The 14450-nt window shown below is 42.3% G+C and overlaps 1 protein-coding gene across 2 annotated transcripts in view; it reads right to left on the reverse strand.

Annotated features, from left to right (window-relative positions):
* Positions 1-14450, reverse strand: part of LOC117251295 (NT-3 growth factor receptor-like) — a 666479-nt gene that overhangs the window by 410918 nt on the left and 241111 nt on the right. For both annotated transcript variants that reach the window (XM_033617466.2, XM_078168297.1), the window contains exons 5-6: positions 3148-3329; positions 1604-1746 (exon numbers count right to left, since the gene is read on the reverse strand). In XM_033617466.2, coding sequence (XP_033473357.2) covers positions 1604-1746; positions 3148-3329 — 325 coding nt within the window. The remainder of the gene's footprint in view (positions 1-1603; positions 1747-3147; positions 3330-14450) is intronic.

The following is a 14450-nucleotide window of genomic DNA, read 5'->3' on the forward strand; positions in this document are numbered from 1 at the left end:
AAACAAAAAAAAAAAGACACCCCCTTTCCTATTGGTTGAAAAATGCACCACGTCAACCAATCACAAAATTGTATGGCAACACACATCATTTGTTCCTGGGGGAGAGGGGGAAGTTGTGGGAGTGATGGCAGCGAGAGAGACAGCGATCGCGATCACAGATAGAGTTGGGATTTGTGACGTTTAGCGTGTTTGGAGTGTATACTTAGTGTGTGGTGTATTGTGTTTTGGAAGAGGAGAGAGGAAAATGAGCCTCCAATGACCGCATTGAGTAGTACTCGGAGGTCCGCACAGAGGAGCGGACGGTGTGGCAGGGCACGCCCACCAGGTCCGGATCTCCGTTTGCTCAGGCAGCAAAGCCACACAGTGTGTGTCACTCCTCCTGTTGTCCTACTGTTGTGTCCTCCTCCTGTAGTGTGTTGTGGTGGACAGGAACTGTTTTTCAGAGTGGCACAAATAATTTGTGTAAAATCACGTAGGAGAAAAGCAAGCACTCTCAAAATAAATCCCCTAGAAAGGTGCATGGCCAAAAACAGCGACAAACACAGACATTTTGACAGAAAGTCTTCTTCTATGAAGAAGAAGACTTTTTGACAGAAAGTCTTCTTCTATGAAGAAGAAGACTTTCTGTCAAAATGTCTGTGTTTCTGGTACTGCCACCCAAGTTGGTTTATTAAATTTACCAAAAGGACATTTGTGAGTGCTGGCATTTTTCCCTTTGACCAATAATTTGTGTGACATCTGATTGTTTTGTAAATAGTTGTTCAAAAAACGCCTGAGGCATTGCTTGCATTTTAATGTAAATAGTTATATATAATGTTGTTGTTTGCTAAATTAGGACATATGTTTTTGAAGTTTACAATTTATATTTTTATTCTAAGTTACACAAATGGTTTGTTAGACATGTTTGTGGTTTTCACAGTAAAAAATCTAACTTTTTCCTACTCGGATTTTATGTTTTTTATGTGATTTTAGGTCCAGTGTGTTAATACAGTATGTCAAAATGAAAAAATAACTGTAAAGTCACACAGGTGAGGTTGTGCTGAAAAGAATGATACCAAACAAGGCAAGGTAAACAGTTTTTTTAAGGTGAAATTTAAAGGTAAATGCAAACTAGTCAAAAACGGCCAATTACCCCCTAGACATAACTTAATGTATGTGAATGATAAGTAACTGAGTGAGTAACTTGCTAACACTGTTTTGCCATTTTCATTTGACCAGTTTACATTTAGTATGGGTGGTGTCTTTGGAGAAAGTACACACCTATACTTCAGATCGTGTCCTATACCGCTCTGCTGCCACCATGTTAAAGTCTTGTTTGTTACTCACAAGAAGCGTACCAAGTGTTTCCACCCAACCAGGTTATAAACTTTAATAAAACTTCGGTGTGAAGTACCTACAACTCGGTCTAGTAACTCAGGGGGTATCACACAATGACATGTCCGGTTGCAACACGGAACTAAACAACAGTTTCTAACAGTAGTTCCTATTGTTACAGTAACTGCCAGCAGCTTGATAGTATCACATGAAAAATGTAACACTCTTAAGTCTAGCATTGTGTTTTCCAAGATGTGTGTGAATTTATGTGTTTGTGTGGCCTCCCTACCTCTTGTGCATTGATGGAGTGTAAGCCATTGACAGGCCAGTCCACCTCAGGTAACGGTGATCCAGAGCCGTTACAGATTGCTGTTACTCGATCACCCTCGACAACAGTAAGGTTGCTATGGCTGACGCTAATATCTGGCAGGTCTGAGAGAAAGAGAGCGAGAGAGAGAGAGCGTGAGACAAAATATAATTCCTCCCATAAAGACCGAAATTAAATATTTGTGAACTATTTCTTAAAATTGAAGTAGAAACTAATGGGCTTGGAGCTGAGAGGCACAGACAAAGTAGGGAAGTCACAATGTACTAACAGATGGATTAACAATTTATTTTTATTTTTTTTCATAAGACTTATTTAAAACAATAAAATTTGAGAGTAATGTCAGTCTATCATGAAATCAGTATTAAGACAAAAGCCATTATCTGCTGTCAGAATTCTCCATCATTAAAGAAATACTACACCCCCACAATGACCATTTGTTCATTAGTTACTCACCCTGCATTATGGTGAATTTGTGATGCAAACACTTTTTTTTTCTCACATGCCTCCATTGAATGAAAAATCCAAGAAAGGAGAAAAGCCTTAACGAACTTCAGTAAAAGGGGTCTAAAAAGAAATATCTTGATGAACTGAAATAAAAAGAGTCTGCATTTACAACAGCAAAACTACATCAAAAAGTTTGTATACAAACTCACATAGCTGGTGTAGTATAATCCAAGTCTAATTTATCCTGTTGACAACCCAGTCCAGTCTGATTTTGGTGTTTTAAAAGGTTAATTCGGATTCAGCAAAGTCACACAGTCACACAAACATACTACAGATCGAAGCAGCACAAGACTAGCAGCTCTCATGTTCAGCCAGGAAAAAATTGCTGTTTTTGTCAATGGAGTCTGGTTTTGAAGAGAGCATAAATAAGCTTCACTTTAAGTTTGGTTCCTCTTCAGAAAGGGCTGTATAAGCATGCAAGTGGATAAGTGGTGAATGGACTTGCACTTGCATACTGCTTTTTCTTTCTTCCAAACAATCAAAGCACTTTTCACACTACAAGTCACATTCACCTATTCACACACTCATTGATACCATAGGCTACCATACAGGGTGCTACCTGCTACTCAGTTTTTACCAAAATTAATCTCCAATGGAACAGACATCAGGAGCAGTTTGGTGGTTGGTATCTTGCTCAAGGATGCTTTGACATGCGGACTAGAGCAGCCGGGAATCAAACAGCCTATCTTCTAATTGTGGACAACGTGCTCTATCTCCTGAGCCACAGCCACCCTTAAATGAGATTTGGATTATATTGCATCAGTTGTGTGACAGTTTGTAAATGGATGTTTTGATATAGTTTTGCTGTTGTTGAATACAGAACGATTTCAGTTCATTAAGATGTTTCTTTTAAGATTCTTTGTTCACTGGAGGCATGCGCGAACAATGTTTTCTTCATGAATTCAATATGACACAGGGTGAGTAATTGCTATACAAATGGTTATTTTGAGGGTGCACATCAGATCTGTATGTTTGTGCTAATTTTCCCACTCCAAACTTACCACAGCTGCTGATGTTCATATCCTGCAGCAGTATCTTTCTTCCTGCCATCCTTCTAATACCCTCTGTGTAGCCATCAGCACAGTATAACTGTTGGCTGCCAAGCCCTGCCTCTTCTCTCTGTTGCCATAGCTGCAGCCAACGAATCTCACATCCACAGGCAAACACCACCTCCTCTAAATGACTGGAGAGAAAAAGACACAAAGAGCATTGACAGTATTAGCAATGCACAAATCTCAATAATGACATCTTCTGACTGCACACCAGAGGAACACAGCATGTTTGTCATGTTAAAACTCCTGAGGAAGGCACAACATAACTGTGAACATATAACCGAGAGCTTCTCAGCAAGCCTTGTTTGGTAAAGTAATGCGGACACCTTCAGCAAGTTCTGAGGGGTTCCCAAACAGAGTCCACTTCCCAGTGGGCCTGATATAGGCCTCCACTATTTCAGCTCAAAACACAGACTGCACATTTGGGCTGCTGGAGAGAATGACATAAAGTGGATATGCACACAAAAATAAAATTACAGTATGTTATCATGCACGCGCGCACACACACACACACACACACACACCTATGGGCACAAACATGCACACTCAAAATGCTAGAATCAATAGAGGCTCACCAATTGTTCATTATGTAACACCCAAGGGGAGTATTTTATCCATGGTGTTGGAATGAGTCAGCCTAGTAACCACTCTAAAATACAACTTTCTAATAAGTCAAATGCCATTTCAGATAGTTTTGATGGCTTCTGACAGCAAAAAATGGTTATTAAACAGCTGAAAAGCAACCTGAAAAGCAACCATGACATGCTACTTGAATGAACATTTCTACATTTTTAAAGACTGACAAAATGAAAATGAAAATGATGAGGCTAATTTGTTTGCTACACATGACTGATTTCAAGGCTAAGCTATGTTAGCTTGTTAGCAAAGCATTAACATCCTGACTGGTAACTAACTGCCTGTTATAAGCACACTAGTCTTCTCTGTATGTGCAACACTGTTGAATGTGTGCAAGATGCAGCACTATTACAAGCACTGTAAAAACGTGATTTTAGGAAGATAGGATCATTTGTAAACCAAAGAAGTGAACTATCAGTGTTTACTTGAAGTGTTACACCTGTAAATGGCCTATTAGTAAATATAATAATGAATTTACGTTATTTCTTAATTTTAGTATCATATCTTTTGTATATAAAAGAACAGACAACACACACAACATCTACATATGGCATTTCTACTCCACAAAGTGCTTGTCAGAAAATGAAGGGTAAAATATTGTGACCCTAGTTCTATTGGCAAAGCCAAAACCCTCAACTGGACTCTATGGGCAATACTCTCCTCCAATCACAAGCACGCATTTGCCTACTGAAATTTGCATAAACTTAGCTGCCCAGTCAGAACATGCCTATCTGTTAAAGTGTGGAGTTTACAGTATATATAGGAGGCATATGACAGCATCCGCTTTTCTTTTTAAGAGTACTCACCTCATGCCTCACCAACCACATCAAATCAGTGGGTTTCCTAGGAATTCACCAAGCCAGTTTCAGAAAAGGAAGAGCCACCACATATAACATACTCTGATTATCAGATGACATCTACAGGGACTTCAACAACAAAGAAATAACCCTTGCAATCTTCTTTGATATTGAAAAAGCATTTGATAAAGTATGGCACAACAAACTCAGACACAGGCTTCCAGATTCAAATCTCAATTTCCCAAAAGCCACCCAATCCATCAACTCAAGCTTTCTCAATAACTGACAAATCAAAGTCAAAGTAGCCATTGCCATCTCAACACCTTTCACCCCCCAAGCAGGAGTTCCGCAGGGTGCAGCTTTAAGTCCATTTCTGTTATACATCTCTGAAATCTACTACCTCCCAGCTACCATAGCAAATGTTTCACAGTTTGCAGATGATTTTTGTTACAAGTCCAACACCAAATGTCAAAAACTAGCAGACAAGAAACTTCACAAATTCATCACTGGTCAAAAATGTGGAGAGGCAAACTCAGCCCTGCCAAGACACAATGTGCCCTCTTCACCAAACACCCACATATGCAGTCAAACAACAACAATGTCAACCTCACACAAAAAAATAAACATCAGTATCACAGCAGCATTCCTTGGGGTAACGTTCCAAATCAACATGACCTGGACAAAAGACATCAATAACCTGGAACAAAAAGCAAACAATAGACTCAATCATCTCAAAGCCCTCTGTGGAAAGCATGGTGCATCACTCTCTACAGTTATCCAAGTCTTCACCACACATACATACACCCAATCACTCTTTGAATATTCTGTCCCCGTCTGGATCACCATCTCTGACAACCAACTGAAACACCTACAAACAAAAAAGCACTGAAAGTGGCACACAGACTCCCGTTCTTCATCAACAACCATTACCCACACATCATATCAGGCATCAAAACCATAAGACAAAGACACCAAAAAAATTGTACAGAAATATACAATTCAGCCCTCCAGAAAACCATTAAAAACTATATCAATATAATAGCTATAATATTTAATACCCCAGCCCTAATATCATACGCACAAAATTGAATGCAACCCACAGTTAAGGTAGTAAGAGCCAGAGTAAGGCTTGGTAAATGGACTTGAACAGCACCTTTCTAGTCTTTTGACCACTCAAAGCGCTTTTACACTACAGAGTCAAAATTACGCTCATTCACATATTGGTGTCTGAGGCTACCACACAAGGTGTCATCCACTACTGAGTCAAACATTCATACACTCACACAGAGTAGTTAGGGGTTCAATTCACTTTGACATGCAGACTGGAGGAGCGGGGGATCAAACCATCAATCTTTCGATTAGTGGATGATCCCCTCTACCTCCTGAGACACAGCTGCTCGGCATCCTGCTGTGGATAACTGCTATAACATTACACCATGCAGAGGTGGCTGTAGTGCGATGCTGTTGTTCAGGAGGAACAGCCATTGCTTTGATGCAAGTGTGAATCCCTGACAGGAAGTCTTTGACAAGTCTCTGACCAAACAGCAGTTCAGAGTACCCTGCCATCTTGGAGTCTCTGGGGGGTGTCCTGGAAGAGGTACCCTATAGTTCTGCTGGGGTACGTCAACAATCACGTGGGCAACAGAGGAGAAATCTTGATGGAGGTGATGATGATCCTAAGGGTATTTTATTTGTTGTATTTCTTTGCTAGTCGTGGATTGGCCATAACAAACACCATGTTCAAGCATAGGTTGGTTCATAAGTTTACTTTGTAACAGAACACCCAAAGCGAAAGACTGATGATCAACTTTATGGTTGGATTATCAGATCCCTGGCTGTGCATCTTGGAGATTGAAGTGAAGAGGGGAGAAGGGCTGTCAACTCATCACCAGCTAACGCTGAGTTGGCTTAAATGGCAGGGGAGGCTCCTGGGCAGATCTCCTGGGCAAACATGTAGTAAATGTGAGCTGGGAACGTTTGGCTGAGTCCCTTGTCTGCAAGGTCTTCAACTCCCACATCTTGAAGAATTTTTTTTGCATCCCACGGGAGGTTGGAGAAATGGAATCCGTGTGGTCCATGTTCAAAGCCTCTACTGTTGAGGTGGCTGTCAAAAGTTGTAGTCAGAAGGTTGTTTGTGCCTGTTTTCGTGAAAACCTAAGTATCCACTGGTAGACACCAGCAATAAGGAGGCTGTCAGGCTAAAGAAGGAAGCCTTTCAGGCTTGGTCGGCCCAGGGGGTCTCCTGAAGCAGCAGATAAGTATTGGGGGGCCTAGGTATGGAAGGACTTCAGGGATGCTATGGAGAAGGACATTTTGGTTGGTCTCAACAAACTTTGGCAAACAGTGAGATGCCTCAGGAAGGCATAGCAGGGCTTGTCTCAGACTGTTTTTGGCAAAAGAGGAGAAATGGTGACCCAGGCTGGAGATATTGTAAGGCTGTAGAAACACTTTGAGGACCAGAAAGTCCTCCATGGAGGAGACAGGGTCCGAAGACTCACAGAGAGCCTCATCCATATTCCTGGCAAAGGTCGCTGAGGTAGTCAAAAAAGCTCTTTGGTGGGGAGGTGTCAGGTGTGGATGAGATTTGCCCTGAGATGCTGAAGGTTGTGGACATTGGTGGGTTGTCTTGGCTGACACACTTTTTCAGTGTCACATGGAGAATGGGTACAGTGCCTGTGGAGTGGCAGACCAGAATGGTGGCTCCCATTTTAAAAAAAGGGAACCAGAGAGTGATCCTATTATCAGAGTTAAAGCTTATTCAATGGTGCTGGAAAGGAAGCTCTGTGAGTGTCAAGCTCGTATTGAGGAGAAGCAATGTGGATTCCGTCCTGTCCGTTGAACTGTGGACCAGGTCTTGACCTTTGCAGGCCTGCTGGATGGGTCATGGGAGTTTTCCCAGTCTACTTGAGTTTTGTGGAGTTGGAGAAGCCAGTGACCACATACCTTGTGGAGTCCTGTGGGGGATACTGTGGGAATACGGGAATACAGGGTACTGGGGTCATTGCTACAAGCCATCCGGTATCTCTAACTCTGAGGCCATGGTTCTTTGCCAGAAAACAGTGGATTGCCTCCTATGAGTTGGGAGAGAGAGAGTTACTGCCCCAAGCAATGAAATTTAAGTATCTTGGGATCTTGACCATGACTGAGGTTAAATGGAGCATGAGAGGGACAGGTGGTTTGGCATGACATCAGCAGTGATGTAGGCATGGTACCTTACTATCGTGATGAAGAGGGAGCCAAGCGGGAAGATACAGCTCTCCATTTACCGGTCCATCTACAGCCAAACTATCACCTATGGTAATGAGCTTTGGGTAGTTTCTGAAAGAATAACACTGGGGATACAAGCGGGCGAAATTAGTTTCCCCTGTAGGGTGGCTGGGCTCAACCTTAGGAATAAGGTGAGGACTTCAGGCATCCAGAGGGAGATTGGAGTGGAGCTGCTGCTCCTGTGTATCAAAAGGGAACAGTTTAGGTGGTTCAGGAATTTGATCAGGATGTTCCCTGTTTCCGCAAGGGGGCTGCATGAGCAAGATTGCCTACGAGCATATGGAGGCGTTGAGGGCAGGGCTCTTATCATGTACAGAAAATTTGAAGCAGTTTGGATGAATTATGTGGGAGAGAGAGCTGCTTGAATATGCATGGCGATGGATCAAAACTGGCAGCGCCATAGCGGCCATGCCCCTTGACCTACAGACATGCAGAGCACAACTTTTGATCAACATGGTCTCTCGATGATCTCTAAAAAATTTGAAGTCGATTGGATGAAATCCCTAGGACTAGTTTGTTAAAATACAACATGTGGAAATCACGCCAAAATGACAAGTCAAAATCAAAATGGCCAACTTCCTGTTTCCTGGAGTAGACCATTGGTGCAAGAGACTTTTATGTGCGTCTGGACAACATATACATGTGTACCAATTTTCATAGGTTCAACTCCAAAAAAACCCTAAGGGGAGGGGTGTTTGAAAAATTCAAGGGGGCGCTATAGAGGTATTTTGTCCCCCCCATGGGTGACGCCCCTATCAGATGTAAGAGCTTGCCATTCTTGACCTGTGCATCAATTTTCATGAGGATATGAGGTCGCTGAAGCCAACAAAAAGCCAAACGTATTTGGTGGTGAGGGACGCACCATAGCGGCCACGCCCTTTAACGTAGAGAAAAGCTTTTAATAACTTTTGATCAGCATGGTCTCTGGATGATCTCTAAAAAATTTGACGCCGACTGGATGAAATCCCTAGGACTACTTCTTTAAATACAACATATGGAAATCACGCCAAAATGACAAGTCAAAATCAAAATGGCCAACTTCCTGTTTGGAGTAGACCATTAGTGCCAGAGACTTTTATGTGCGTCTGGACAACATATACATGTGTACCAATTTTCATGTTACAACTCCAAAAGAAACCCTATGGGGAGGGTTTTTTTTTTTTTTCATCAGATGTAAGAGCTCGCCATTCTTGACCTGTGTATCAATTTTCATGAGGAGATAAGGTCAATGAAGCCATCAAATTGCCAAATGTATTTAGTGGCCAGGGATCGATAGTCGCCACGCCACCACATGGACACCATTAGACGTAGCTTCATAGCGTCCATAAGGTGGCTTCACCAACTTGTTCTGCATGCATTAAAAGTGAAATGAAGTTGATGCGGCCAAGTTTGTGGCATTAGTACATATTAAAGTAAAAACTGGTCACTTCCTGTTACCACCGGGGGGCACTATGAGTAAGGTGGGATATTAACATATTGGGGCGTTCGGGGCGGCGCCATCATCAAGTCCAGCAAGTTTGAAGCTGCTGAGATCAAGTATGTGGGCGGGAGAGCCGTTCGAAATTCGATGGCAAGAAAACAAAAAGTCACCAAAATTTGTCACGGCCTAGCGGCCACGCCCCTTGACTTAGTGAAAAGTTTTTAATAACTTTTGATCAGCATGTTCTCAGGATGATCTGTACCAACTTTGAAGTCGATCAGACGAAATCCCTTGGACAAGTTCGCTCAAATGGAAGTTGTGGAAATCGCTGTAATGAAAAAATTCAAAACAAAATGGCCAACTTTCTGTTGGGATTTTACAATGAAGTTAAGAGACTTTTTTGTGCATCTGGGTATGATACATGTGTGTACCAAATTTTGTTTGCCTACAACAAACTAACCCCAATGGGGAGGGTATTTTGAAAATTTGTAGGGGGCGCTATTTCAGCATTTCGCGGCGACCATGTGCAACCGCCCCAAAAATATCAAATTTCAGATGTGGCCGGACAAATGTGGAAAGTTAGAAGCATTTTCAAGTTTGGGAAAGGGGCGAAATTGGGGCACGAAGTCGGGTAAAGAATAATAATAATAATTAACGCTGCAAGCAGCTGTGATCGGGCCCTTGCTCCCGCATGCTCTGGGGCCTGAGGCACGCGGGGGCTGTGGCGCGAAGCGAGAAGGGAGAAAAAACCTGGCAGGAGCGAAAAAACGCAATGTTTCGTTCATCCACCAGGTGGCACTATGAGCATAACCAGATGTGGCCAGGTGCGTTCAGGGGTGGACCCTCATCACACGTGAAATTTTGAGCAAATCGGACAGTGCAAGGATTTATACCAAGTTGATGTTCCGTGGCGAAGGATGAAAAGTCGCTGCTGTGGCAGCCTGCAACATGACAGGACACGTGTGTCACTGTGGAGATTCATCAACTTGATCATCATGTGGCCACAAAATGTAGTTGATCAGGTCAGGAGCTTGAGATTCTCGGAATAATAATAATAATAACCAGCGCGATTTCAATAGGGTCCTCCGTGGACGACTTCATCGTCGCTCTGACCCTTGCTCTCCGGCGCCGCCACGGGGGGCCAGCAGCCCCGCCCCCCTAGGTTACTGTTGCTATGTCTTTCAAGCATTCACTGCCAGCCATGCTCTATGCATAAGAACTACAGAGTATGCAGCAATATAGCATTGGTTTCAAAGTAAATATCAGAATTTTTTAAAAAAATCGAGATATCAGAGACAAGCAGTCAAAATAATCCCTATAGTCATATGAGTAGGTACATTACCTTTAATTGTCAGTGCCTGTTGTTCTGAGATCGGTGGGGCAGAGCTGCCTCCTACTCAGCGCACAAAATGGAGGTGAATGGTAAAGCCCCCTCTCTCCCTCAAAACTAATAAAATACACCATCACATGACTCCAAAACGCTCTAGTGGACAACTTGTAGCTTACACATTCACCATGCTATGAAAAAATAATGTAGTATTACGAGACAGAGTTGTTTTGAAGCCAAATGCACAGCCTGAACTTCATTCCAGACATACAGTACTTGCTGGGCGGAGTGATTTCAAACAGCGTATGTTTGTGCAGTTACTCCTGTCATCAAAACAAGTTTGTTGAGAAGAAGCCAGAATATACAGAGGAAGAGTTACAGGTTTTGGAAGAAGAGAGAGCAAGAAGAGAGGCTGAGGCTGCTGAGCAACCAGGGGCTGCAGGGAGACCCAGAGCAGGCATGGATTGGTGGTGTAAATGTGGGGCTTACTGGCCACTTTATTAGGTACACCTGTGCAATCTAATACAATCCAATACAACAGCTCTTTTAATTTAAACTGCAGAAATATTTATGTAAACTTTGCTTTACAGTAAAAATGTATATTTTCTATATAGTATTACAAATAAAGTACTGTATTATTTACAGTAACAAACTTTACTTTAACAGTAAAAATAGTTTTTGGTGTTTTTGTAAATCACCACTATATACAGTTTTCTACACCACAGTGTGCTAGTTGTCCTGCCTTGAAACAGTGAATCATCTCATCCTCTGTCCCATCTGCAGCCACCGTGATGCCACACACCTTACAAGACAACATGCCACAAATTAATTTTAAAACTAGGCTACATTCATAATTATGACTTATCTCACAATTTAGGAATGGCGATTTTTTTTTCCATTACTGGTGAAAATGGGCTTCCATAGATAAAGATGGTTACGGTAAAAATATCAGTGCAAGGCAAACCCACTACACTCACACTGAATGATCGCTTTATGAGGTCTATGTCCAGCGATGCCCAGGCTGCTCGGACCCAGCTCACGATGGTGCGTTTGTCAGCTGCTCTCATGTTCCCTCCTTTTGTGAAGGTCTTGTTGCCCTCCTCTGCCAACCAGGCATCATATGCCTCGCGACGTATTCCCCCGACATTTGTTCGGAATATTTCAAAACTCCTAGCTTTAAATTAACACTGAATTTGCGTCTTGTTGCCATCTTATCTGTTTACAATCAGCTGAGAGTGCGCAACTGCGCATGTGGCTGGATGAGGGTTTATGTGTGTGTGGATGTGCGTCTCTGTGTCTGTGTATGTGTGTGTAATCCGGGTCTAGCGCTCTATAAATGCCAAAACGTCAAATAAACACCTCCTGTTTATAAAAGAGACCGGCTGCTAGTAGGGGCCTGGTTTTAAATTGAGGAAATATGGTATGTTGATGGTGGGATGGGACGAGAGTACGCCTCAAAATAATCACCGGAACACGGGGAGAACATGCTAACTCCACACTCATAAATCACCACAACTCCTGAGGGAACAACAACATAAAATGTTCCCTAGCAGTCTGTTTATTCCCAACAATGAGAAGTAATGCCAGTCACTTCACTATATGCTCTGGGCAAGAACTTATCCATAACATAACCACAACAACATTTGCATTTTAGCCTTATTTACCATGCTTTGGTTGTAGGCTAATGTTACTCAACATGGAGGTAATGACGTTACAGCTGAGAGATTGCTGAGCAAAATACATGATCACTTACCACGTCTGCTCGTTTTGTGATGCCAACAGATGGTATGGCAGTATCTTTCAAGAAAAGCGTTTGAACCATTCCTGAGCTTATGCGCTACATCCTTTCACTGTAGTCCTCCGGTAAAAAATGGTTGGAGTAAACAAACATTTTCTGGACCATTTCCACAGGCGTGTCGGGGTCGATGTCCAGCACAAATAGCCATTGTTTCATCCTGTCCGTATTTTTGGTTGGTAGTACGTGAAACTCTGCTCCATGTCTTCGCTTGTTACCGCAACCTTTTACAATACATGTGTAAACCATGATTTACAACAACACTCTGTAAACTCTTCTCAAACTGGGTACAAGCAATAACTACGGCACTGTCTCAGGTACGCACTGTCACTCCGCCCAGTGGTTTACTCAAGAAAGTAGTTCCGAGTATTTGCTTCATGTGTCGTAATGTTACTTAATTATACATTATTATTTCATAGCGTGGGGAATGCGCAAGCCATGTGTTTTCAACTAGAGCGTGTTGGAGTCATTTGATGGTGTATTTGATTAGTTTTGAGGGAGAGAGGGGGCTGTACCATTCACCTCCATTTCAGCGGGCAGCTCTGTCCCACCGATCTCAGAACAGCAGGCACTGACAATTAAAGGTAATGTACCTACTCATATGACTATAGGGATTACGGCAATAGGCGAATTTGCCAAAATGTTGAACTATCCTTTTAAATGTAACATCACTTTCTTTTCATATTAGCCTTTGAGAAAGTCATTCAATGTTGTTCAATGTTTTTAATAATTGTGTGAAAATGAAATTTAAAAACAGACCCATGATTGCTCCTCACTTTGGTTTTATTTATATTCCACATATTAAACAAAGTAAAAGTTTACTCAGTCACTATTTCAGCTTGAGTAGCTTTTACCACCAACAGATGAAACTCACAGGCGGGGCTCGAGGCACAAAATTTTCTAGGGGGCGCTATGTCGCCATTTGGCCCCGTCCATATAGAACACTGCCGAAATATCAAATTTTTCGCCAGACCAAACGCGTGTGCCAAATTTGGTGAGTTTTTGAATTTGGGAAAGGGGTGAAATTGGGGATTAAATGTTTGTAGACAGGACAGGACAAATTTTCCTACGTTTTGTGGTATAAATTGTGTCTGTACAGTGAAAATTGTGGCCATGGCAGCGAAAAGAAAACAAAAGTTTTAGACGATTTTTAGAGCCCCCTCCACTCTAGCTCACAGCATTCCGTGCAATACACACCCATTGTAAACTGAGAATTTCTCCACTTTTGCTCATGGTACTTTGAGAGGCACAGATGAAAAGCGGTAAAAGATATCAAAAAGATGAAAACATGAGTGAATAGATGAGACCTGTGGCAACATTTGAGAGTTGGAATGGAGTCTGTAGCACAAAGTATGGAGATGCTGTAAATGCTAGAAAAAGCCCTAAGATTGGTCTCTTTCTCCCCCCTGCTGCCATTCATTTCCTATGGGACAGCTTTCGAGGATCGCCAGGACGTTTTTCTGACATCTCACCTTATGGAGCCCATAAAATCCAAACTAAGCGAGTAATGAAAAAGTTACGAATAACTTTTGATTAAAACGAGTTGATCTGTCATCTGTGCAAGTTTAAAGCAGATTGGATAAGCGGTGTATGAGAAGAAGATTTTTTAGTAAAGGCAGTTTTAAGGCAAAATCTTACTTTGAAAGGGCAAATATCTCACTTCCTGTTGGATTTAGGTCAGGGGTGTCAGCGCGTGATTTTTAGGTCTTCATGAGACGAACACGCCACTTTTGGTTTCATGTTTCTACGACGTTCCTACAGGCCGTGGCGGCCATTTTTGTGTGCCTAGGTAGCGCTAGAGAGCCCATTTTGGCACTTTAGGGGTTAATGTCATGATTTTCTAAAATTTTTCACCGGTTCTGATGTGCGTGCCAATTTTGGTGAGTTTTTGAGCATGTTTAGGGAGTCAAATTCCAGTTCAAAGAGGCGGCGGGAGAAAGAATAAAGAATAATAATAATAAACGCAGCAAAAACAATAGTGTCCTCGCCTTCGGCGAGGACTGGTCTGTG

This window comes from Epinephelus lanceolatus, chromosome 5 (genome assembly GCF_041903045.1).
Source record: "Epinephelus lanceolatus isolate andai-2023 chromosome 5, ASM4190304v1, whole genome shotgun sequence".
NCBI classification, from domain to species: domain Eukaryota; kingdom Metazoa; phylum Chordata; class Actinopteri; order Perciformes; family Serranidae; genus Epinephelus; species Epinephelus lanceolatus.